The 25,781-nt window shown below is 44.6% G+C and overlaps 1 protein-coding gene across 1 annotated transcript in view; it reads left to right on the forward strand.

Annotated features, from left to right (window-relative positions):
• The window catches only part of Tmtc1 (transmembrane and tetratricopeptide repeat containing 1), a 253,886-nt gene that overhangs the window by 43,350 nt on the left and 184,755 nt on the right, over nt 1-25,781 (forward strand). Inside the window, exon 7 of the mRNA XM_013505922.1 lies at nt 2,779-2,982. Within this exon, the coding sequence (XP_013361376.1) occupies nt 2,779-2,982 (204 nt within the window). The remainder of the gene's footprint in view (nt 1-2,778; nt 2,983-25,781) is intronic.

Raw genomic sequence — 25,781 nt, forward strand, 5'->3', positions numbered from 1 at the left:
TTTAGCTCAGTGGCACATCGCCTGCCTGGCAAGCACAAGGTCGTGAGTTCGATTCCCGGTACCAGAGAAAAACCAAAAAAAAAAAAAAAAAAAAATAGCAGTGCTGTTGTGTGGGATAGGCTGAGTCATTAAATTCTGATCACTTTCCTGCCTGGGATGTGATGCTTGGAGATAACTGAAATAGCGGGTGCTCTGCTGCACCCTGCAAGTTGCAGAGGGAGGTGGGTGGAAGGAGCCCGGTTAGCTCCCTGACCCAAGCTCTGCCAAGGCAGCCCGGAGCCGGAGGCCCTCCCCTCGCTCTTAGCAGATGGACAGAGGCTAAAGCTGTCTGCTGCGTTGCCAGCCTTGCTGTTAGAGAACAACCTGCAAGCCCTTCTAGCTTCCCACTGCCTTCTCTCAGCCACCTTGTCTGTGCTTCCTGGCTTCCTTCTGCTTTGCCTGCATGGCGGCAGCCGGACAGGACAGCTGACTGCGGGTGCACCTGCCACCTGTCCTGTCTGCAGTTGTCTTGATGTCATTGCTGAAGTTATGTCTGGGCCTGGCACTCTCCAGCTCACCGCTGCCTGCAATCCTTTCTCCCTTCTTACTCTGTCACTGTTGAGTTGAGGATAATTGGTTGGGTGCACCCTGGGAGGCTGAGGCAGGAGGATTGAACATTTGAGTCCAGCCTTGGCAACTTAATGACTTAGTGAGACCTTATTTTCAAAATTAAAAAAAAAAAAAATAAGACGGGATGAAGCTCAGTGAGAATGCCCTGGGTTCCATCCCCAGTACTTCCTCTCTCCTCCCCCAAAAGAGTAGTTCTCTCTTTAATGTTTCTTACTTTTATCTTACTAAAGTACTGGTAGTTTAATGGGAGGAGTGACTTTGTTGATAAGTGATTTAGAAGTCTTACAGCTCATTTTTAGAAACTCTCAGCCCTCATACCTATCACGCAGCATGAGTGGCGACCTTCCTTCTTTCCCTCAACCCTGTGTCCACCCGTTCACACAGCTCATTCTGTGCCCTGACAGGTACAGGACTGAGACGCCTCCCTCCCCCGGTGAGCAGAGAGGGCACTGGGGGTGTCATCTCCCATAGTGACCTGGTACTTGTTGACAGCTGTGAAGATGGAGGCAGGAGTGGGGATTGTAGAATTTGGAGACTCGGCCCCGAAGGCTGTGTGTCCCTTAGTACTGACCGTGCGCCTGGCGCTATGCCAACCCGTGTGAGCACAACAGCTGGCCTTTGTGTCACAGGTGCAGAAAGCCCCTCCCCTCAGTCACCTAGTCTGGCTGTAACCAGAATGTGGACCCCGTCCTTTCGGCACCCGCGTATTACCCATGAACACTGCTGGGAGGGCTCAGGTCAGGGACTTGGTGGCTGTGCGACGTGGCACAGACTAGCTTAGAGGTTCTGAGCCTTTGGACATCTGCTCTTTGGCACCATGACGAGTGAGACGTGCTTACAGCTTGCAAGCCTCTGGGGAGTCGTGAACCCTTTGGGAAGTTCACTGATTTGAGGCTCTGGACTGATCCACACACTGTATTTTGTTTTAGAGGACACATTGTAGCATTCGGTGGTTCCTAAGATCTTCCCTTGTACCTTCCAGGCGGCAGGGAAGCGGCAGCCATAGAAACTGATGTTGGAAGCACTTGCCTGTCAGAAGAGCCATTTATTCCTGCATTTAAGAATGGCTCACCTGAGTGGAGCGAGTTTTCTTTCATTTGACGTCATTTTTAGGAGGGAACATTTAAGGGAAGATTAGCTTCTTAAAGTCAGCTTCCTCTTTTTCTTTCTTCTTTTAAAGATTGGGATATGATTTCCAACATGTAGAAAATGACGCTTCTGACCCTAGTCCCTTCATTCTTTTGCTAGAGATAACCTCAGCTGAGCTTGGTGTTTTGCATCTCCATGGCGTTACTTCACGTGTATACACCAGTGAATATCAAGTAGTAATATTTTACATATTTTCACACTTCACATAACTTATTACTGTTCTTTTTTTTCCATTTAACATTGGGCTTTTGAGATGCATCATTGATATGACAGCTATATTTTGTTCCTTTTAACTGCCTTATATAGTTTATCCATTCCTCACGGTTTGCAGTTCAGCTTATTTCCCCATTGTTTTGCTATTATAAACTGTGTTGCATGGAGAGTTTTCGTGCGCATGCTGTGCACATCCACAAGGTTCTCAGGGGTTCTCGAAGGCTCTGGAGCTGCCAGGCACAGGCGAATGCAGGTTCCTGGACTGTTGCCTGTGTTGCTGCTTCCGACGTGGCTGCAGCAGTCAGTGAGATTGTTGCCTGTGTTCCACACTCTTGCCATCATTTGTTAGTATCGAACTTGCGTTATTTTTGCCCATCAGGTGGTTATGAATTCTAATTCTCAGAGGGCTCATAATAGAAAAATGTAATTAGAGTCCATTGGATGGCCCACGAATGAACAGTTTAACAAGACCATCATAGTGTGAATCCTGAGGACCATATCAGCCAAATACTATGAGAAAACTGTAGCTGAAAGGTGAGGGATATGTGTGTGTGTACGTGCGTGTGCGTGTTGGAGACCAGCTAAGGACCAAGCTCCAATCTTCTGCAGCAGGAAGTCAGTGTGATAAGTTCTAAAACTGAGCACAAGAAATACTGTATTAGTAAATACCAGGAACACAGGGCTGGAAGAACTGAGCGGGTGGCTGCTTCTGGGAGCAAGACTCAGGGCTGGGCAGGGTAGGGGCTTGGCTCTCGGCTGCCTTGTCATTCTGTTTGATCTTGTTTTCTCCCCATTGTGTGCATGTAGGAGCAATGGGGTCCTCCATCAGCGCAGCCCGAGGCACCCTGGGGGCCCCCAGCCAGCCTCCCCTCCAGGCCATGCTCAGCAGGAGAACGGGAAGCAGCGGATGCCCCACAGAGGAGCTTGGGGTGGCTGTCACCCCGCGCTGCCACCAGAACCCAAGAGCAGTGGCATCTCAGTGTCTCCGCGAGCTGCGTGGTCCCTGATGAGGTATTGGGCTGGCTTACTCAGCTGTGCATGTCCTCATATCCTCATTGCCTAGTGCTGCCTGTGGTCCCTGAGAACCAAGGCGCGAAGCCAGCATCCTCTGCTGCCGCTTGTTTTTCTTTCCTCCCTCCCTGCCTCCATACCGTGGGTGGGCTAAGGAAGGAGCAGCTTCTGGGAGTATGGACTTGGGGGGCAAGAGCAAAGAAAGGAAAAGGGCTGGGATGGTTGACGAGAGTGCGGGGAGAAAGGGCTTTGGCCGAGGGGGCACAGACTCAGATGCAGCGTGCAGTGGGGCGTGTTTCGGATGCGCGGCCAGCAGGACTTGCTGGTGGTTGGAGACTCAGGGCGGCGCTGAAGTTACACTGTGACTGTGGACCCGTGGAGGTGGGGCTTCGCCGAGTTTGCTTGGGGTTGGATCCCAGTTCCCAGCATAGCACCTGGCTAACAGCAGTTACTTAATTGTTTGTGAAGTGAGTAAAGTAATGGCTGGGTCATAGGAAAGAAAGTGTTAGAATTAAGCATAGGTAAAATATTTTCAGTTAATTTGGTAATGAAGTAACAGGGAGAAAAGATGTTAACTAGAGGAGGTTAGCTTTCTTATTTAAAATTGTATGGCTGTGTACGTGTGTGCACACGCAGGTGCACACATGTGCATGTGAAGATTAACTGAGAAGTGAAGCTGCTGGAACGGAGGGTAAGGTGAAATAAGAGGAAACACCAGCACCGTGGTATACTGTTACTCCCCGTTTAGTAACTGGCTCTCCAAAGACGAAACCTGCTTTAAGCATCTGCCAGTTTCATGTAAAAGCTCCAGTTGTGGCTGATGTCAAGCCCAGGTGTGACACTGACCGGGGGTAAGGGGGCTGGCACCTGCCTCTGTGTAGTGTCCAGGAGGCAGACACCGTAGACAGGAATAATGGCAGGTGAAGTAAACTAAGTTGGAGACGGTGAGCTTTGAGCACTTACTACATTTGCCTTCAATGCACTTTATGTTTAAGCTTATATCATTTAATTCTCAGTAATGGTCGGTTTTAGTAACTGGCTAGCAAAATTCGTGTGGGTTGAACAGTCAGCTGTTGTAAGCCACTGCTCGTCAGCTCCAGGGTGCAGGTCAGGAAGGCCCTTCAGGAGAGCGGAGGGAACTTGTGTGGTCGCCGTCTGCTGTGTTGTGCAGTGCAGCATCACAGTGCCTGCTGCGGGAGGGAAGGGAGCATCTCTTCCCTCAGCTGACTCAGGTATCCACACCCATCTGCTCCCCAGTTGGGTGTGGCACACTTTGTCCGCGCTCACCTGGGGGCATGCGGTGGGCCAGGGCTGCAGCCAGGCTGTGCAGCTCCACGCCTGTGCTCTGCCTGCACACCAAGCTCTGAAGTCCTAGTCACCGGGGGAGGACTTGGCGAGGAGGCAGGACACTTCTGTCATTGCCTGTGGAGCTGGCGTCCTCCCTTTGAGTCCTCCAGGAGTAGAAAGATTCCTGCAGTGATCTGTGTGATGACAAATGAGGCACCTCTCGACCTGCTTGGATGTTGGTGCCGCCACACCAAACTGGGGAGCAGATGGGTGTGGATACCTGAGTCAGCTGAGGAAAGTGTGAGAGTCAGAGAGTTGTGGCAGGGCCAGGTTCTCATTGAGATGGTTTGTCCGTGGCAAGGACCCTTTCTTCTCCTGGGGAAGAGAAGCTGTCATGCATTGACTATAGATCTGATTAGTATTCACATTGGCTTTGAAAACTGCACCTGTGCTTTTGTCATAAGACGATCAGGTAAAGAAAATACGAGTTCAACATGGCAGTGGCCGCCCACTTCTGAAGTGACTGTAGAGCGCTTGAATCCTGGCTCCAGCTCCTTCTCCTACTTGATCTGGACGAGTTGTTTTGATCTCTGAACCTAAGCGCAGCACACTCCTCCAGGCTGGCTGCGGGATTGAGAGCAGGTGCGCAGGCAGACCCACACACAGCGCCGTCCTGCTGTCAGTGTTCACTCGTGTTGTGGACACTGTCCACGAGCTGTGCAGACTGCGTGGGTAGGCGGTGGGCCTGCTAGTAGAGGGGAAGCGGGGAGTTGGCGCGATCTTTCTTGCGCGGCTCCACAAGGAGTTTTTGTAGTACGTGCATGGGTGTGAGGCTGACCAAAAAACTTAGGCTAAACAGTGTCTGGCAAAGTATTTCCAGAAATTAGCTAACACTGGGGAAAAGTCAAATCAGGGAAAACCCCACTGCAGGCCAGGTGCACTGTTTTCATGTATGACTGAGTGCTTGTCTTCTGGGGGAACGTGTAAGAAAACCTGGAACTGAGGGCACACAGCTTAGACGGAGATACTGTTTCCGTTGCTACAACCTTTTACTGAATTTCTCTATGTGAAATAGAAATGTTTTCTGTGTACATATCCCTTCCCCTGTCCTCTTCAAAATATCAAAATCATAAACACGTGGATGTTTTCTCTTTCCCACTAGAAAGCCCAGTGATTTCCAAGTGAAATCTTAACCTTTATTCCTCATGTATGTACCTGATATATATCAGCTATAAATAACAATGGCTATAGTAGGTGTTGAGGACAATACATTCTTGCATGTTCCCTGCTACCCTGCTACCCTGAAGCATCTATTCTAGGATCTGACAACTGAATGAGTTGGCAGTGTTTACTAAGCACCTTCTCTGTGTGCCAGGAGCAGTTTGTGATGCTAAGGCTGTGACAGAGAATAAACCCCTGTCGTCAGAACTTAGCTGAATGATGATCATGACAGTTTTACTTAAAAATGAGCTCATCTTCTGCCTTTCTGGGTCAGACAGTGGTCAGGTTTTCACTCCAGTAGATCTGGGAAGTTTTTCTTATAAACAGCTTGAACATAACGATGCAAATCAAGAAACTCAGGTTCAGCATGAGAGGACTTGGGCACTAAAATGCAACTGTAAGGTAATTCAATTCAGGGGACTTGGAAAGGCATAGAAATATTTTGACCTTTCCTGATGAAATGAGGAACTCATCCTTTAAGGGTCATTTTAATGCTTTATTTCTGCAGACCTTACATTGCACTCTTTCTCCCCAAGAACGAACACTGCACAAATTAAACTCCTGAGGTAGACTTTTGAACTTTTATGCCACACATATGAGTCTATGAGGAGGGCGAATGTGTTTGAGATCATTATTAACAGCCTCATAGCAGCTTTGAGAGTAACTCTGAGTGCGTGAAGATAGATTTTCAGTGACAGAAAAATTTGGCGTTAGAAGCCTCTGTTACCGATGAGTAACGATGGCGTCTCTTTCTCTCTGTCGCATATGCTGGCTGCGTTGACTGACCTCCAATGAGCCCATTTCATTCTCCTTCAGCTGCTACTTCACATAATGAAATGACTCTGCAAAAGAGGTATAGAGTTAAGGTATGGGTCTACACAAAAGTGTGTCCAGTAGTTAAAAGTGAAATTTGTGGGTTCATATTTATATAATAGCTTACTTTATAATCTCTTATTGAAAGTATAAACTTTAATGATGAATGTTTTGTCAAGAACACAACATACCAGAGAAACATGTTAACCAAAACCTCATTTTAAAGAAATTTTGCAAAACTTAAATTGCTGTTCATAGCTTCTTCCTCACTTTACCTCATTTAAAGGTGAGCTGGGCACATTTTGCACGTTTGGAGTTAGCTCTCTTCAGTGGTATAAATGCTTCTGTCTTTAAATGGCGGTGACGTGTGTTGGTGGTAGACAGAAGCAGCATGGCTTTGACTGTATCACGTGATGACACTGCCCAAAGCCAACCAGCGTAAGTCACAGTAATGGGTTACTTACTACCCACCAGAACCTGTTTATGTCTAGGCTGCTATTATATGGACACAGTATCAGAAATGATAGCCTTTTCTGCACTTTGTCCCAGTGCACGCCAGGAGTTTCCATAGTTGGTTGATCTCTCGAGCTGGTGCGCTGCTGTGGCTTGCGGAGGTTTTGCACTTGTCAGGATGCTGGGCAGCAGGCGGCTCAGTGAGTGCGACGGTGCTGCGGTTGGTGCAGGCGGTTGGTTGTCCGCTGTGGAGAAAGGTGCTTTGGTGGGAAGGAGGAGCAGGTGGTGTTGTTCCCTATAGAAAACTGATAGGAATGGTGAGAAATGTTTCAAAAAATAAAAAATTAACTAAATCATTACTTAAACATAAACTGGCAGTGTTAAGAGGCTTCTTAGTTATGAACTGTTTTGGGACAGTGTCGCTGTGTGTGTTTCATATTCTTCGATGTGCTGACTTTCTCAAGCTGGCTCCCCTAAGCTCCTTTAAAGTCATTTTCCTCAAATATGGAACTTACTACAGAAGTACTTCCTTTTGGATGCAGAATTTGAAAACAGGCTTTCCCTTCCTTTGCTGTGTCCTAATCATCAGCGAGTCATGTTCCTCCTGTGGAACCAGACCAGAGCGTGTGTGCGCTAAGGCTGTGCTGACCTTGATGCATTCATAGGAAAGCTTGCTGAATTCGGCTTTGGTTCTTGAACTGAGCTAAGCACAAGAATAGATCATTTTGGCTTCATTCAGAAGTTAGCACTAAAAGCTTCTCCCAAATAAATCACATGCTAAGGAAGCAAAATTCCTTTTAATTTATGGATAGCAGTTGGTAGAGTTTCTAACTGCTGACAGTCCCTGGTTGATTCTGCTTCATCTTGATTGGGTACCATTTCTTGGCAGTCCTTAAACCCCTGTGCATTCCAGTCAGTGGATGATGAGTTCTTTCCTTTCTCAGTGTAATGCAGTCAAACTCAGGCATCTGCTTCCAACTGGATGTACAGGGACATACATTGAAAGGGAAAACTATCAGGATGTAGGCATTTCTGGTTGGCGTGCAATTCTGTCACTGTTGGAGCAGCCCTTGGAAGACCCCAGGTCTCATGCTTCCCTGTCAGCTCCACAGCCCCCATCTGGGTACTCAGCTTCCGGCCCATGTGGTTAAGCGGGTGGCAGCTGTGACTTCAAGGCCCCCAAGCAGCTCTCCCTCTTGGACAACTCATCAAGAGCTCTGAGGGTGTTACAGGGAGTTTGCTGCTTTCTTTGCTCTTTTAGTTAACGCTGCTGCTGTCCACCTTAATTTCTTTTCCCTTCTGTCTCTCTTTTTAAATGTAGGCTGCTGAGAGGTTGGGGTGATTGTAATAAATTCAGTGTCTGTTCATCTTAACATTGTAAACACTCCAGGGAGATATAAATAATCTCTTCGTGAGAACGAAATTCTGTGCCAGGTAATAGATCATGGTGCTGTCAGGTAATTTGGTGGGATTTCCAGGTTCTTGCCCCAGAAATTGTCTGGCACACATTTTGATCTGCTGCTCTACAGTGTTGATTTAATGTGGCAGAATCCTAAAGATATACGCAGCTTGAAGGAAATGTTCAAAAAAATTCAAGAAGAATTTGCAAAGACATTTACATTTAGTCCAGCAGAAGGAAGACGGGATTGTAGGACTGCAAATTGTCTTATAGTTTACAAAGAAGCAAGCATCCTGATCATGCTTTTCACCAGGATCCGCGTTAGGGTATCATTGTAGCACTTAGCAATGTTCAGAAACCATGTTGGAAGTGTTAAATCTAGCATTCACTTTTACTTCATACAAAAACCTGGGAGGTAAGCAGTGTACATAGCAGGAGACAGCATTTGGGAAGGAAAATTGTGGTCTTGGTTTGAATTGTGTACAATGCTTGGTTATTTTTCCTATACAAGCTTATAGTATTTAAGAGAGAAATAGATTATAAAAGAAAAACACAACTGCTGGGCAAGGTGGTGCATATTGAAAGCCCAGCACCTGGGAGGCTGGGGCAGGAGGACTGCTTCAAATTCAAGACCAGCCTGGACTATAGCAAGACCCTGTCTCAACAAAAAAAAGAAAGAAAGAGAGAAAAGTAAAGAAAAGGAAAACATTCCTGTAGCCATGATGGCGGTGCATCAGATAGCAAGGTGATAGGATGCTATGAGAGAACTTAGTTCTTGTGATGAATTCTGTCCTCATTATCAACTGTCTCAGAATTCATATTTATTCTTAGCTTCTGCTGGGTGCTTCTGAAATGAGCAGTTGATTTTTTTAATTAAAATTTTTGGTGTAGTTAGAATTACTGTTGAATAAAACATCACTTTAATAAACTCATTAGGTTGAAAGTCAAATAAAGACATAATTATTTTTTAGATAGATGACCTAATAACCACATAGGAAGATGTTCCCTATGTTATGGATTTATGCATTTTTAATGTTAGTCATATTATTCAGACCATGATCTTTATTACTTTATATATAAGCTGAAAATGCATATTGATTTTGACATCACCTAAAGCTCCTGTCTCCAGGAGGGGGCCAGCATTAAAGATTTTCCCTTAGTGACTTAACCCATACAAATATTGGTAAAGTACTTAGAGGAAATATAAGCATGGATTTTTAGGAGTGATGGCAATTAATATCTCATAATTGGAAAAAAAAAATCAAACAAATAACCCAAATGACGAGCCAAAGCTGTGTGGAGGAAAGGAGTATTATTTGGTTTTGTATTAACAGATAGACATGTCCTGGGTGTATGATAACTGAGCAGGACATTTCAGCTTTGGAATGTTTTGCTCCTGATGGTTGAGTCTTTCCCATAGATTTTTGTTCATACTTTCATTTGGCTCCCTTAAGTGGTTTGTCTTCGTGATGTCAAAGGAGTGTGACTTTGGAAGGAATGATGATCCATACTGCAGTTATGATGAAGAAAAGGTTAGATTCAAAAAGTAGTCTCTAGTTAAAAAACTGCAGTTTGGGCTGTCATTGCAGTCAGGGAGAAGTTGTGTTTCTTCAGGCAGCTTGCTTTTGCAGGTAAACCTTCCTTGCAGGTAGCTGAGATGGGCGCCAGGCTCCAGCCCTTTACAGGCAGACTGTACCGGTGTGATTACAGTCGATGCCAGGGGAACAGAATGGCTGGAACATAAAGCTCTCGTTATTGCCCCTTATGGCTGTTTATGAAAAACCTGAACAGTGCAGAGTTGCTGATTAGTTTTTGTTTTATGTTTTGGAAGAGAATAGCTATACCCTGCTTTGCACTGGAGATAAAGAAACGAGAGACAGCATGGGAGGAGTCTGGCCAGGGAAGCTGGGCTGGGCTTGCTTGGCTTCTGCTTCACTGGTGCTCCTGGATCAGCTGCCTGCATCTGTGTGGAGGCCATGCCAGGTAGTGGGGGTGGGGAGGTACTCTTGCTAAGGTCTGTTTTTTTCAGCTCACATGAAACTGTATCGTTTTCAGTCGGCTTTAATTGTAGTCCTCCTTGGCTTGTGGACAGGTGGGGGCTGTGCAGAGGTGATGCCTGTCCCTAATGAGATGTCACAGTGACACAGTGAGTGACAAAACATGCTGCGGGAAACAGCAGGCTAGTGTCTGTTTTCTTATTTTTCTCTTTTTCTTTTCCACCTTAGATTCTTGACTACCTAAATCTGTGGAACTAGGTCAAGTGTATTGATGTACCCCAGTGTGCATGGTGGCGCACTCCTGTAAACCCAGGTACTTGAGAGGCTGAAGCAAGAGGATTCTGAGTTTGAGGCCAGACTGGGAAACTTGGCAAGACTTGGTCCCCAAAATAAAAAAAGGGCCTGGGAGTAAGCTCAACATTTCTTGGGTTTGATGCCTAGTACCAAAATCCTAGAAAACAAACAAACTTAAAAACCCAAAACCCTAATAAAGTATTGATGGAAATGTTACTATCAGAAAGATTAACTTTCTTAAAGACCAATTGTGTGGCACCTTTAAACTTCATAGAGTTAGGCAGTGCTATATCTTTGCAAACTGACTTCCAAGCAGTTCATTCATTCATTAGATTATTAAATTTTTAAAATAAACTTTTTTTGGGATGGGGGATTGAATCCAAGGCCTTGCACATGCTCTACCACTCCATTCATCCCCAGCCCTTGCTTAGAAGCATTTATGAAATATTCATGGCATACAAATGTTTTAGGGGTCATTTGTCTATGAAAAACAAAACTTTTTAAAAACTTGTTTAGGCAAATTGGGCAGAGACTCTCAAATCTGGTCTTACCCAAGGACAGATACTGAAGCTGCTTTCTTAGGATCTAGCAAGGTCAATATATTTACTTACGTTTTGACTCTTCAGGGATTTAGAGTCTCTCTTTTGGATTTATTTTAAAAAATGTATATTTTCCTTTCTTCCTCACTTTAAAACTGGCTTTCTTAATTAGGTGAGTGGAGATCTGCCTCAATTCTAGCTTCAGTCAGCCTACCACCTCAGCTCTCTGAGAGAGATAGACTAGAATTACTGTATCCTGTCTCCAAATTCTCAATCAGAAGGTTCCGATTGCACCAGCAAGGATTTACTTTCATGTTGGTGAGGAAATGACACAAGTGAAAAGGAATTCCCCTGAGAAGGGCAAGCGCAGTGGTAGAAATGTGGGAGATCCAGAGGTCTCAGATCTCAGCCAGCAGGGAAGTTTGGCTTAAGCTGGGTCTTAACAGGTGAGACTTAAGCTCAAAGAGCTCAGGAGGCAGAAAGCATGGGATGGGGGAGGGGTTTGCAGCAGCAGAGAGAGAGATGGGGTGTGTGTATGTGTGATGGTATACACCTGGGGGCTCAGCAAGTGCTTGTGGGAGATGTGGCCAGGAGGCCTGTCGTGGGAGAAGTTGGAGCACACTGGGACTTGGATTCCAGGTGACGGTAACAGAGCAGTGCTGCACTTACCTGAACAGATTCCTCTGCTGCAAAGTCTGATCCTGAGTCCAGTGGGACATATTATTCAGATGTGAAGATTGGATGATTCAAACCATTTGATAGTATTTTAATTTTAGAATGACATAATGATGAGGGATTTTTACCATCAGTGAATCTCTCATATTTGTAAAAGCTAAATAGTTTTTGTTTGTTAAGATTGTTCCTTATATGAAAACTTCTTTACACATTTGTTGTTCTGTCATTATATGGTTTTCTAGAAATTTTATATTTAAGAAAAGTGAACTGGAACCTTGAGGGTACCTTTGTTTTCTTAGCCCCTCATGAGGGCAGAACTCTGCCATTTATCCACACGTTTAATTGATTCAAGCTTCCTCAGTTTATAATTGTCTTCCAAAGAACAGAATATAATTGAAACCTGGTAACCTCTTCATATTGTTCATCCCCTCTTCATATTATTCATCCAGTATGCTAAGTTTATAATTTTGATATCCAGTTTCTGATTAAAATCATTTCTGCTTATGTGTGTTATGTCCGAGCAGCTGTTGTATTTTGAGTACAGCAGATAATTGCTTTTCTACATGGCAAAGAAATGAGCAGATGCAAAGTAAATGTCTTCTCTGGCTTGATTCATTGGCTGCTGTGTACCCTAATATTGACTCCATTTTCCCCAGTGTCACACCAAGTGCAGCTCAGTGTCAGGCAGCAGTGATTAGCTGTCAGGACTTCTCTCTGGCCAAGATAAATTCTGATCCAATGTGTGTGTCAGGCTCTGAGTTCTGGAGCTTGGGTAATAAGAATCAGAGTTTAATGTTCACAGAAGGAAAATAGCATGTTGACTTGCAGAGCTGTACTGATGGAATTTCCCTCAAAAGGGCTTCCAGAATTTCCTTCCTTGTTAACCCTTAGTAACAGCGAGTGGTGGAGTAGGAAGCAGCAGGAGCCGGTTTTAGGAACTTGCCCGTGCTTCCTGGAGTCACACACAGTGGGTAAGGGCTGAGATTTCTCACTGAGTTGTACTACAAACTTGAAGAAGCTGATTTCCAGATCTACAGATAAGCTAGAAAGTGGGAAGCCTCGGGTGTGAAAAAAGAATTAGAGTAATAATGACCCTACAGGACATGAGTTGTGTGTGTAGAGTTTAGCATGAGGCCTGGTTAGACACAGACACCTCATTAGTGCTAACCCAGTCTTTCCACAGTGAGGAAGGGCCCAGGGTAGGTACGTGGTCATTAGTGCATCTGTGGGCCTGCTCTGCAATATCTCCAGAGTTGTGGCTTCATTGTTCATGATCTCTCTTCCATTATGAGGTAGAAGGAAGCCAGTGTGGGTGCCTCTCCTAACTCCAGGTGAACGTGGCTCAATCTGCACTGTCACCATGTCCTCAGAGAGGTTGCGTGATTTGCACAGCATCACACAGCTAGAAGAGGAGAGAGCTCGGATTTGACCCCACATTTGGCTGACCTCCTTAGATAGGTTCCCCAGCTGTTGTAGTTAGGCTCTTCAGTGTTTTACTGAGATTTGTGAGCACGTTCTAGGAAGGCCTGTGGTGGGAAGTAAAAGTATCCTCAGAGTGCCTACCTGTTGGTGAGTTTCTGCTGCACCTGGGGCCCACGCTGCTTTCCTCTGCTCTGCCTGGCTCGCAGCTGTGTCACTGTCGTACTGGAGGTCAGGGGACTTCTCTTCAGAATGCCCGCTGCAGCACTGTTCTGAAAGATACCTTCACTTTGAAGCGAGGCACTGGGCGATGTATCACATCTCACCTGTAAGCACTCTTCAGAGAAGTCGGACAAAGCCCTGCGAAGAAGCAGGAGCAGGCTCTGCAGTGCTGCGCCCGATTAGTCTATCCTCCGAGGTCTCTTGGAACTTCCGTACCTGGACACGACCTTACGTGGACACGCCTGCGTGATGGCGCATGCGCATGTATGTGTGCGTGCGTGTGCGTATGTGCGTGCCTTGTGTTAGTCTGAGGACGCTTCCTAGTTAGTGCGTATCCATGAAGGAGTCCGCTGTGGGTGTAACTAAACCGAGGTTAGCTGTGGTGGTGGCGCACTAGGGAGTATTTCTTTTCTTCTAAAGACAAAAAAATTACTTTTCTGTTGTTTTTTGCTTGTTTTTACTAAGAAATTTAAGATATCGAGGAAAAATGAGACAGATTACACTACATACATCCGTGTTTTCGCTGTCCCTGAGCAGTGAAGCTGTCCAGGGTAGTCTGCGGCCGGCCTCAACACGGCTCTGGGTCTCAGCCCCTCTCGGGCTCCCCAGAGGCAGGTCGTGGCTGGATGTCCAGTGCAGGGGCTGCTTTGTGAGACCATGCCTGCCCCGCATGAATGACACTCTCCCCTCTGCCTAGACCGGTCGTACAGTCAATTTCCCACATGGACGTATCTGAAGAGCTACGAGACTGGGAAGAGAATGTGCCCAGACAGTCCTCAGGTTTTTTTCTTGTCAAGATCTCCGAACCCTACAGGCCAAACAGACCTGGGGGTGCTTTGAGCTGGGTAACCCAGAGAGATCGAGTATAGAAAACACTCTTCATTACCTGCAGTGACCCTGCTGTTGGGCCGGGTGGCTCAGACCTCCAGGTTTGGAGCCCTGTCCGAGCCAGATGCTTAGGTACTCACTTCACCTTGGGTTTGTGCTTTTGTCCCTGAGTTACAAATGCATTCACTTTTCTTTAGTGGCTACAGACTTCTGTGTTGAGATGTCTTATTAAATAGTATCACTCAAAGTAGTGGATGGCCAGAGGCGTTTTATTAAACACCTACTGTATTCACACAGCGTTAACCACTCTGCGTTACATTAACTTACCTGCATGACAGCTCTGTGTATTTGGACCATTATTACTTTTTACAGAGTCAGTAATGAGGACACAGGAAGGATAGCAATCATTATGCACAGCAAATATATACCAATAAAAATTTAAAAAATACTCAGCTAATAGGAACCTGGAAATCCATCCGTGCAGCTTTGTTCTTCAGTCTTTGGGCAGATTTTGGTGGGAAATCTTACAACTTCACAGACTGATCCATGTTTGATGAGTGCATGTCCTTGAAAGACTTAGAGAGTTGCTTGCCTTCTTAAGGGTCTAGCGTTCGGGGTGTCCCAGGGTTTACTTATCCTCACAGGACTCACATGGGCTTAGTTGGGAGGTGGACTGAGAACATGGTTGGTATATGATTGATTGTTTTAAATTTTTTGGTATTTTTAACTAGCCTGAAAGAGGCTAATGTTTATGGTGGAAGCCAAATACTATCACAAAGCAGAGCTCCTACAAACAGATGCACGAAATTGTTTTGACTGTGCTTAGGTAGAGTCAGAACCGCCACAGAGGTCCCAGGGAATCTCTTTAATCACAGTGCACTTTAAAGTGGTAATAAATATCTTAAGGCAAAAGAATTCTTCCCGCCTAGAAATATCTATCATCATGGCTTCTGTTCTAACAAGCAAAAGAAGAAAATAAAAACTCCAAATAACCAATAACTGAGACTAAAGCAAATTAAAAAGGAGCTTGGTGAAAAATTGCTGATGGCAGCCCAATATTAAATGCATGGGAAATGTACTAAATCCTGCGTCTTTTGCTGAAATATTTTCATATATGTATGTCTTTCTGTTTGGTTTGTAGAACTGTCATGGTAATTTAGGATCTTCCATCAAATGTACATGGGTCAGCCGTCTACACACTGCTGCAGTCCAAGGAAGGCCAAGCCTGCAATAGGAAATAAGATGGAGGGACCGGTATCCAGGGCATGGGTCAGAGGTTCATCCACATGAGAAATTCTTGCATCTCCTAGACCCCAGTTGAAAAAAAAGAGAGCATCCTGTAATTCTTGACATTAGTAAGGAGTTGTGGCCTTATTAGAGCCAGGTGAACTCAGCAGGGTGTTTCAGAAAAAGTAAATCACCCCTGAAGACATCACCATGGTATTTCCTAAAGGTCAAAGATACACGAAAATGTAAGAAGACAAAAGGCAGCATCTCATTAGGAACTGTAGTTTCTTTTGTCTGCTCGGTGAGAAAGCAGGTGCACCAATTTACCTTTTAGGGTATGTTCTGTGCCGGGGCACTGTCAAAGAGAATAGCAGATCCTTGCATGATGAGAGGCACACAGACTTGAGCAGTCATAGCGGGAGCAAATACGTTCTTTTGTAAAGTGCTGGATGTAGGTCTTCAAAGAAAAATAAGCAAACAGCTTCAGGTGCATTCATGTGCTTTGGAAGCTGCAGTGACAAAAGGGACCTTGTATTGTCAAAACAAAGAAATGGGAAGCTTCCAGGTAAAACAATAGAGAGAGCAGAGCAGTATTGAAACAGGTGAAGGAAAGAGCCAAATGTGTTGTTACAGAGAAGTTATTGATGGCATAGCAATAGGAGACTGATGAAGAGTAAATTAAAAAAAATCCAGCTCATAAGAAATTCAAGCTCACAGCGAGGCAGAAAGCCAATCTGATTGCAGATTTTGTCAGGTTGCATGTAGGAGAGGGAGAAGGCAGGATGTGTTCACGAGATGGAAGATTTCATTAAAAGGTGTTTAATTCTAGATGGAAAGCAGACCCGATATGGCAAGCAGCAGGGATCTCTGCATGACTCTCGTGGCCTCCCAGTGCTACTAAAATGGCTGTCACCTCCTTGGCATTAGGTATTAAAAGTGTGATAATAAATAAGTAGCTTCATAGAAGGTGTTAGAAATTTCCCTTTGATTGTGGCTTTATGTCAATTGGAAGTCATTCTCAGGGTGAGACAGTGAGGTCAGCAGCACCCTGGGCTGGGGGCGGGGCTCGCCCCTGCTGTCACCTCCGGGTTCTGAGAAGCGGGTAGAGACTTGAGGGAGATGTGGGCTCTTGGAGTCAGGCTTGCCCTCCTCCCATCAGTGCCCCAGCACAGAACATACGCGAAAAGGTAAATTCGTTCACATGCTTGCTCACTGAGCAGACAAGTTACTCTGCCTTTTTAAAAGCCTTTATTTCCTCATGTGCAAAACGTCTGCAGGATTAATTGGACAATGCACAGTGCCTGGAATCCTGTCTTAGATGATTCGTTGCTTGTCTTTCCTTTATCTCATTTAAGCCTCATCATAACATATCCAGGTTGACTTCATTTCCATGTCAAAAAATTAAACTCATAGGAAATAACTTGCCAAGAGTCATGGATGGACCTGGTATTTGAATCCAGGTCTTTGCTGACCTAAGTCCATGTTCACTGTTCTGTGAGGTCTAGCACGGATAAGTGAAGGTCCTGAAACATTTCTCGGGTCTGAGAGCTGGTTTTGGACGTGCTCAGGTGTTGGCGTGTGACTGGGTGAGAAGTCAGTTCCACTGGTCCTGTTGAGCTGAGAAGGAAGGGCCCATTGAGGTGGGTGGCTCCTCCTGCTGGAAAGAGTGATGTGATGGCCCCTTGTTTTCTGGGTGAGTGCTTGGTCCTGTCACTCTGTACCAAGATCCCTCTAATGGTGACGGAAGTAGATTGAGGCCTCTCACTGTGGCCAATAATAAGAACAAACTAAAATTTTTTTTATTGCTTGGTGTGTGCGAAGCACTGTGATAAGAGTGTTTAATAGTTAAAGTATCAGGTTAAGATCCCTTAGTGACTGCAGGCTGATTAGGCCCGCAGTCTCCCAAAAGAGTGTACAGCGAAGGCTTAAATAAATGAGACAATCGAAATGATTATAGGGCTCCAGGAGGGTCTAACTCTCTTACAGACTTCCAGATTCTCTGGGTTAAGACAAAGACTTCTTTGGGCAGCCCATATTTATTTGGTTTACAAACAAAGGAGGGATATACTCTAGAAAACACAGGAATCGAGCAGGACCTTGAGAGAATTTTCCCAAGTAGTAAATTATGTCAATCAGGAGAACTACCTTATCTTCAGGTTGGTATTTATTGTAGGAGTGTGGAGCCTGCAGCTGCCATCTCCTTTTAGTTAATTGGTGTTGGAGCCAGCCATCCTCAGCTGTGGCCTTATCTTGTTCTTTGAGGTGTCACAGCTGTGGCCTTATCTTGTTCTTTGAGGTGTCACAGCTTCACAGGCCAATACAGGCCTCAGTAGGGACCAGTGACTCATAGAGATTCACGTTGAATCTGCTGCCTATCTTCAGACAAGGAGCCTAAGCCTCAGGCAGCTCACAAGCACACATGGAAAGCCAATTGGTTAATATTAAATTCTACTCAGAGCCGCTTCATAGTGGTCTCCAACATTAAAGGATCTCTTTGAAATAGGTACTGTCAGCTGTCAACACTTACGAACGTGGAAACCAGGTCTAGGACACCAGGCAAGGGGTCAGGTTTAGAACAGTCTCTCAGCAGAGTTCCAGTGGGCCTTTCTGTGCTTTGTTCTCGTGTCCTGGTGCCTTCCTGCCATAAGGAGTAGCCTGCTCCAGTCAGATAGCACTCTGCTCTGCTTTTGAAACACGCTCCCTGTGTTCCTGCTGGCCGTGGGTCCTCTGTCGTCTGCCACTATCTTCATTTCCACATTCATCCTGCCTAAAGCCAGCCCTGGAAAGTTTTCCCTGAGTACCCAGCCAGGCGGGGCTAGTTTCCCCTAATTGTCAGCTCGTTGCCTTGAGATTCCTTTAGCCATCTGCACTACTCTCTAGCCTTTTCAAAATGATTTTGGAGTATATATAGTGTCTTTTTAAAAAAATCCCAGCAAAGTTCAGTGCTGTATCTTAGGATGTAATTTACATTTTACATGTATTCTCCAATTGACCTTTTTTTTTTTTTTTTTTTTTTTGAGACAGGTAGTTCAGGCTGTCCTTGAACTCACTATGTAGCGCAAGTTGGCCTCAAACTTGCAGTGATCCTCCTGCCTCAGCCTCCTGAGTGCTGGGATCATAGGCGTATGCCACCACACCTGCCTTTAATTAACTAAGAAAAAGATATTCTAATCAAAAGAAATAGTAACAACACTACGTGTCCTAGTGTATGGGAATTAAAATAAAGTTGTTAAATGTTGTAATTAAGTGAAAGGAATGATCAGAAGAAAAAGTATATCCTAATGGAAAGAATATCTCAAACCACATGGGCACTGATACTCTGGCTTAGGAAAATTGAATGAGTTATATGCCAAGAGCCTTTTTTTTGTGCCAAGAATCTTTAAATGTACAACAAAAAGTGATAGCTACTGAGACTAGAACAGTCTGTGTACGTCAGTGTAGTCGTACACTAGCATTTCATTTTCTTTAATTTTTAAATGGACCTAATGCATGAACTTGCTTTTATATCGGTGTTACTTGGTTATCTGACTGCTATCAAATAAATGAGAAGAAAAACCAATTAATATTAAATTCAGAGACTATAGTATATTTCCATATGCAATGAATAGTGCATGTGTAAGAGAGCAAGCAGTTTCTAAACAGTTTTTTAAACTTTGTTCCAAGAACATAACATTTACTCTCTACTGTTTTACTTTTATGCTGTTAAAAGTTCACTTCACTAGAATTTTAGATGATTATTCAGCCTGTTTCTTTACTGAATTAAATTGTCATTTAGTAAGAACTAGAGCTCACTGACATAAAATTGCCACGAATAGATTTTCAGTAAAGTACCTTTATTTCTGACTCGTCACTGCTTCCTCCAAGCTCTAATTCATGATGCTCTTGGAGAATATGTGATGTTTGTTTCCATTTAGTTTAGTGTTAATAGAGTGGGCCTTGCAAGAAGGCCTTCTATGCCTACTGTACTTTGCATAAATGAAAGCAGGGATTAAAAAACTCATGCTTAATCCAACAAGTACTAATAGAAAAACCAACATAGGGAGCATCCTTACCTGGTTTTGAATAAATACTAGGTAGACTTTTTCATTGTGATTCTGCCCTTTTTTTATGCCCCAGATGAATGAATCCTAAGTGTACCACTAAGATTTTGCACTTTAAGAACCATTATTCATGAGTTACCAGCTTTCATTCTAGTCAGGAACAGCCAAAGGGGGAGCAGGCAACCCCCGCGGTGGGTCAGGACCTCACGGAGTCATTCATCCCTGATGCCACTGTCTCTGCTGCATGTGGTGCCATTGTTGTACTGCTGCTGCCTTCTGAGGACAGTTCCACATGGAGTCTCTGCTTGCTTGCAATAAATCTCACTTTTCCAGAGGAAAAGTGGAAGAAAAGAATCCATAGCATTTTCTGGAGTAATATTTTGGTGAAATTTTCAAGCAGATGTGGAAAGATGATTTTGCAAAGCCTCAAGCTTAGAATTTCAAGTGACACATAGTACTAATAATACCTTCAGTCTAATCCATCTGCCTCCTAAGGAACGTGCTTGGTTTCCACAAAATACACTTTTTTTAAGAAAAACATTACCGGGGATATTTTTTTATCTGATGGAGGGCGTTAGACTGCATGCTATAGTTTGAGCTAATGGAAGAGCCAGAAAACTGACCTTCTTGTATGTCTTACTCTATTTATTTGTTTGTTTATTTATTTGGACTGATTCTCACCATGTACTCCAGGCTGACCTTGAACCTACCATATTGCCCAGGCTGACCTCTGACTCTGCTTTAGCCTCTAGAGTGTGTACCACCACTCCTGGCTCCATGTTTATTTTCAGAAAGCCTGTACTCTGCTAAGATGGAAGACGCAGAAGAAATGGGCAGATTCCTAAATACATATGAATTACCAAAGCTGAATTAAGAAGATATAAAAATCCTAAATAACCCAATACCAGTCAGTGAAATTCAACATGTAATTAAAGACCTACCAACAAAGAAAAATTCAGATCCTACAGATTTACCGCTGAGTTCTATAAGAAATTTACAGATGATTTAGCACTGCTACTCCTCAAACTCTTTAATGAAATTGAAAAGGAAGCAATACTCCCATGGCCATTCCTGGAAGCAGGCATTATTACCCTGACACCAAAACCAGAGAAGAACAACCAAAAAGGAAAACTGGAGGAAGCGGACACAGAGGCACTGCTGACACCAGCAGAGCAGTGTCCGCAGGGGGGGGGATGTTATCCGTAACCTGGGCAGAGTCGTTCAGGAGAGGCTCGTGAGTGAAGCCTTTGGTTCAGGCACTAGCCAGCCTGAGTTGGCCACAGGAAGGGAGTTTGCTCAGTGAATCCCCTGATTTCCAGGCCCTCTAGGCCAAACCTCTGTGGACCAGGCTTCCCTCTGGGAAGGAAATCCTAAGCAAGGGGTACAGCCCACGCCCCCCTGGTGGCAGCACTGGCCACCCTGCTGGGAAGAGCAGGGTGGGAATGGCAGCTCCAAGCCAGAGAGCGAGAGCCACAGGAACAATGAGATTGCCTGTAATCATTTAACTATCACACAGGGTCACACAGCGGGTGAGCAAAGGTGCAGAGCTGGAGCCTGGGACACCGGGCATGAGCAGTGGCTGGCAGCCTGGTGCGCAGGCACCTCCGGGCACGCGGAGTCACAGAGCCCTGTGAGCAGCCTGAGATGGGGCTGAGTGCTGTCAGCCGGGCTGCTGTCCTGTTGCTGAGCTCCACACGGCAGGGTGAGGCCCCTCCGAGCCGCGCAACCTGAGCCCCCTGACTGCGGCTGCAGGACGGTCCACCGCCCTGGAGAGGGGCAGGCGTGCGCGGCCTCCTCCTGGCTCGCGGCCGGGTTCCAGAGCTCAGTCTCTCTGCAGCTGCTTCCGTCCAGGCCCCAGATGTCTCCAGGCTCTGGCTCTGCTCCCTGTGCCTCGTGTGTCCTCACGGCCCGTCACATTGACCAGGCGCTGGGTCCAAATACGGGCCTGATACCTCAGGAGCCACATTCCGTCATTCACTGTGCACCTTGGAATCTCAGCCCCAAACTGCAGTATCGCTGTGAAGCCCCTCTAACTGCCTGCCGAAGCTCCTTCTTTAAAAGGGTTTCTACCGTTAGGCTAACAAAACAGACTTAATGCTGTGTGGCCAGGCGATGCCCTGCTTAAAACAACCAACTCTCAGGTTCTCTTTCGGTTTGCAGTAACTGGAGCATGCTGCTGCCGCCGCTGTGTATGTGTATGAGTGGGAAGTGATAAACCCTGTTAGTACTCAGCATTTACATCAGGTTTTAGGGTTTGGTCCACCAAGTTCTCAGGCCTCCCTTCCACCTGTGATTTGGAGCACCCGCTTCACTGTTCTTAGCAGTATGAAAAATCTCAGGCTTTGTGTCTGGGAAAATCAGTGTAGGGCCATAATACTGAGTCTGTCTGCCTTTCTTTTCTTTCTCTCTCTCTCTCGTTTTCTCCCTGCCTCCCTCCCACGTCATCTTTTTGCTTTGGTCATGCAGGGCTGTTCCATAGGCTCTATCAGTCACACACTGGATCTCTCCCGATGCAGAGCTCCTGGGCCATTTTGTGTTAATATTCCTTTGCGGCATTTTGACATGTGGGCAATTGAATTGCCTCTGAGGACATTCTAGGCCTAATCAGGAAGGAGCAGCAGTTCCCCTTCCTGTGCTCCAAGGCCTCCTGGAAGGTGGAAGAGTGGCTGTTTGCTCACTGTTATGGTTTGTGTCTGGATGTCCCCCCAAGCCTCATGTAGTCATGGGGTGGGCTTCTAGAGTTTTTGATTGATCCATGGTCTAGTGCTGGGATTATGAGTGTGAGTGCTACGCCTGCCCTGGGGTGGGAAGCCTGCATATAATACAAGGGAGGGAAAGAGGCTTGCCGCCACTCCTCCCTTTTGCTCTTGCTGCTTTTGCTTTTTTCCATCGCCGTGAACTGTTGCCCTTTGCCATGTGCTACTCTGCCTTGGAGCCAGGTGATTATGGACTGAAACCTCCACAAACTGTGAGCTAAATAAACCTTTCCTTCCTTAATTCTGGGTGTCAGGTATTTTGTCTCAGCAACAAAAGTAACCAAAACACTGTCTCTTACCCTGTTTACATAATTCATTATCTCCTAACCATATGCAGTGCTTTTGTGCACGAGTCATGTAGACACAGTGTTTAGGGTGGATAGTCTTGTATGCACATTCAACATCTCGACCCAACAAGTCTATGACTTCACAGTGTTCTTTATATTCAAGCTGTTGCACTACTGTCCTGATTTTCCTGGTCTGTTCTCATGAGTGTTTGTGTTATGTGCTGTTGATTCCCAGTGATTACTCCTGTTGTGGACTGTGAACACCATCTTCTTAGGGCCAGCATTTAAGTATGGATTGGATTTGGGGCTGGTTAACAGGTAAGAATGCAGTCCTATCAGACATTGTCACAAAGCCCATGTCACAAAGCAAGGAAGACAGGAACAATTCCAAAAGCAGTTGAAGGAGTGTTGAGCTGATTGCCCTCCTGTGGGGACACAGTTGGTCTATTTATGCACTTGTCTTGGCCACTACCTTATATCCTGTTGAACTCAGATGCAAATTGAGGAGGACTTTATTAACAATCTAGGGAGAGCATCTCTGGGGTTATATTAAGATTGGGAAGTGACGTGGAACCTCTCTTCCTAACAGAATAAATATTGTGTTTAAGGCTTTCACGTTAATAGCTTTGTTGTAAAGACAGCAGACAAGTTAGAGAGCAGGGGATGCTTTTGTGACAGATGGCTTCCTTTCCATCTCTTCTTACTCTGCATCTCTGGCTCAGGAACCCAGCAGTGTGGGCTGCAGGGCTGCCCCGGCTGCAGGGCTGCCCCGCCTGCAGGGTGTCAGGTGGTATCCCCTAACTCTGAATTGTTTTTCCTAAAGCAGTGTCAGATGGGCCAGAACACGATGCTATGTTTTTGAATTCTCCTCAGCCCAAGTTCTTGGCAGTCTACCCAGTTGAGCTGTGGAATCCTGGGCGTAGGTGGGTCTGTATATGAAATCTTAGGTCTTAAAATATTAGGAGAGGCCAGAATAGAATTCTTCTTCCAGCAGACAGTCTGTCTTTTGGATTCAGACTCACGTCTTTGAAGTATATTGGCAGAGGGAAAAGATAATTTTGAATTTGAATAATGGTTTAAACAATTGGAAGTCTTAAATGTCATTGTTTTCACTCTGGAAGTCAGTCCAGTGATGACTTTGAGCTGCTATTTATGGAACATTGAATGCCTTACCAGATGATAGACTACTGTGAAATAGTAGATCAAACAGATATCTTTCCGGGGATGACAGAAACTTTATTACTGAAACATTTTGTCTCTGTAGGTCATGTAACTAACTATGAACAAGAAATAAATAATGATATATTTCATAGTGCTTTGATTATTCACTGGTAGTTTTCAGTTCTGCTTTTATTATGTGGTGATCTGATAGTTCAGAAGGAGGAAAGCACTGCATTAAGAATTTGGCAGAAGCTGGACATGGTGGTGCATGCCTGTAATCCCAGCACTCAGGAGGCTGAGACAGAAGCATCACTGAGAGTTTAAAGCCAGTCAGAATTACATAGCGAGACCCTGATTCAAAAAAAAAACAACAACTTGGCAGAGATACAACCAAGTTTTATAATAAATTTTAGATTAGTTAGATTAACTTTTTATTAATTTTTTGAACTATATGACATTTTAGCTCATATTTGCTGGTTCACTTTTATGTAGACTTTTATTATAAAAGTTAATTTTGAGTAAATAAAAAATTTTACTAAAAATCACATAAAATCAAAAAAATCCCTTGATATTGGGTTCCCTTTCACCAGTGTTCCCTTCCAAAGATTTCAGTGGTAACCGTATTGTGAATTTGTGTTTATTATTGCTTTACTTTTCTTTATAACTTCATTACATATGTTTATATGTTTGTATTTATTTGATAAATTCATGTAAGTTAAGCCATTCAGCATCTATAATTTGGGGACTTGAGATTCATTTATGTTACTGTTGGTAGCTCTGCTCTATTCATGGCTGTGTAATACTTTGGACAGTACACAAAGAAAATAGTGTTTCCGTTTTTTCTATCACAATTAGTCCTTTTGTAAGCATTATTTATGTCTGATACATAAGTACTTCAATTGCCCTAGGTTATATTCTCATAGAAGACATTTTTCAGGTCACAGAGCATGCATACTTCATTATTATTATTGAGACCAGTTTTTTTTTTCCTTAAATTGGTTACAACAGTATACATTACCATATGTATAGTGCTTCATATTCTTGTCAACACTTGTGATGATCAGTTTTACAAATTTGGTGTATGAAATATTTTCTTTGTCTTAGTGTGTGTGTCTTAGTTACTTTATTCTTGTTGCTGGGACAAAGTACCTGATGCCCCAAATTAAGTAAGGAAAGGCTTAGTTAGCTCACAGTTTGTGGAGGTTTTAGTCTATATTTGCCTGGCTCCAAGGCAGAGCGGCACATAGCAGAGGGCTACAGTTTATGGTGGTATAAAACAGCAAAAGCAGCAAGAGCGAAAGGGTGGAGCAGCAAAGCTCCCTTTCCTCCCTTTTATTGTATGCAAACTACCCTCCCCAAGGCAGATGTAGCACACTCATAATCCCAGCATTGGACCATGAATCAATCATAAATTCTAGAAGCCCACTCCATGACTGCATGAGGCTTTGGGGGGACATCCAGACACAAACCATGATAATGTGTTTTTCACTAAGTACTAATGAGATCATGTATTCATGTGATCATTGTTGTCCCTTTCATTTTTTTCCCCCCTGTGAGTTGCCTGTTCAACTCATTTGCTCGTTTTTCTATAGTGCTCTTCATTTTAATGTGGAAGTTACTTGTCTTTTCTTTATGGTTTGCACCTTTGGTATTTTCTCTGTTCCAAAGTCATGAAGATGTTCTATATTGTTTCCTAAACATTTCTATAATATCATTTTGATGTTTGCACTTAAAATTTTACTTTATCTTAGTCTGCCTTTTCTTGTTTTCCACATTGTAACTGAGAAGTTAAAGTGGATCTTTAAAAATTAGGGTGTTTTAAAAATAAATAGATAAGCTATTTATCCAATTGCATCACGCTGAGGAAAGGAAACCACCAGCCCAGCTCTGGAGCCAAGAAAGAAAGACGGAGCATTTCCTGGGTCCTTGGTGGGCTGAAGGCTGACTCAGTTGACCCCCGTATTGCCTGGCTTTCACTTACTCCTTGTATAAATTGGACTGCTTCTGCCCCTAGGAGTGGGAGATTGGGGATTAGGGAAGTGGGTATTGGAGTAGGTGCCCTCCCATTTTAGCAAAATTATGAACAAATTAAATTATCTATTTTTATCAGCTTTTCTCTTACTTTTGATGGTGGGCAGACAAATGAATTCTGACAGGGCCTACATTGAGCTTTTGGTGGAG

The sequence above is a fragment of the Chinchilla lanigera genome, unplaced genomic scaffold (genome assembly GCF_000276665.1).
Source record: "Chinchilla lanigera isolate Chin_1 unplaced genomic scaffold, ChiLan1.0 scaffold00104, whole genome shotgun sequence".
Classification (NCBI taxonomy): domain Eukaryota; kingdom Metazoa; phylum Chordata; class Mammalia; order Rodentia; family Chinchillidae; genus Chinchilla; species Chinchilla lanigera.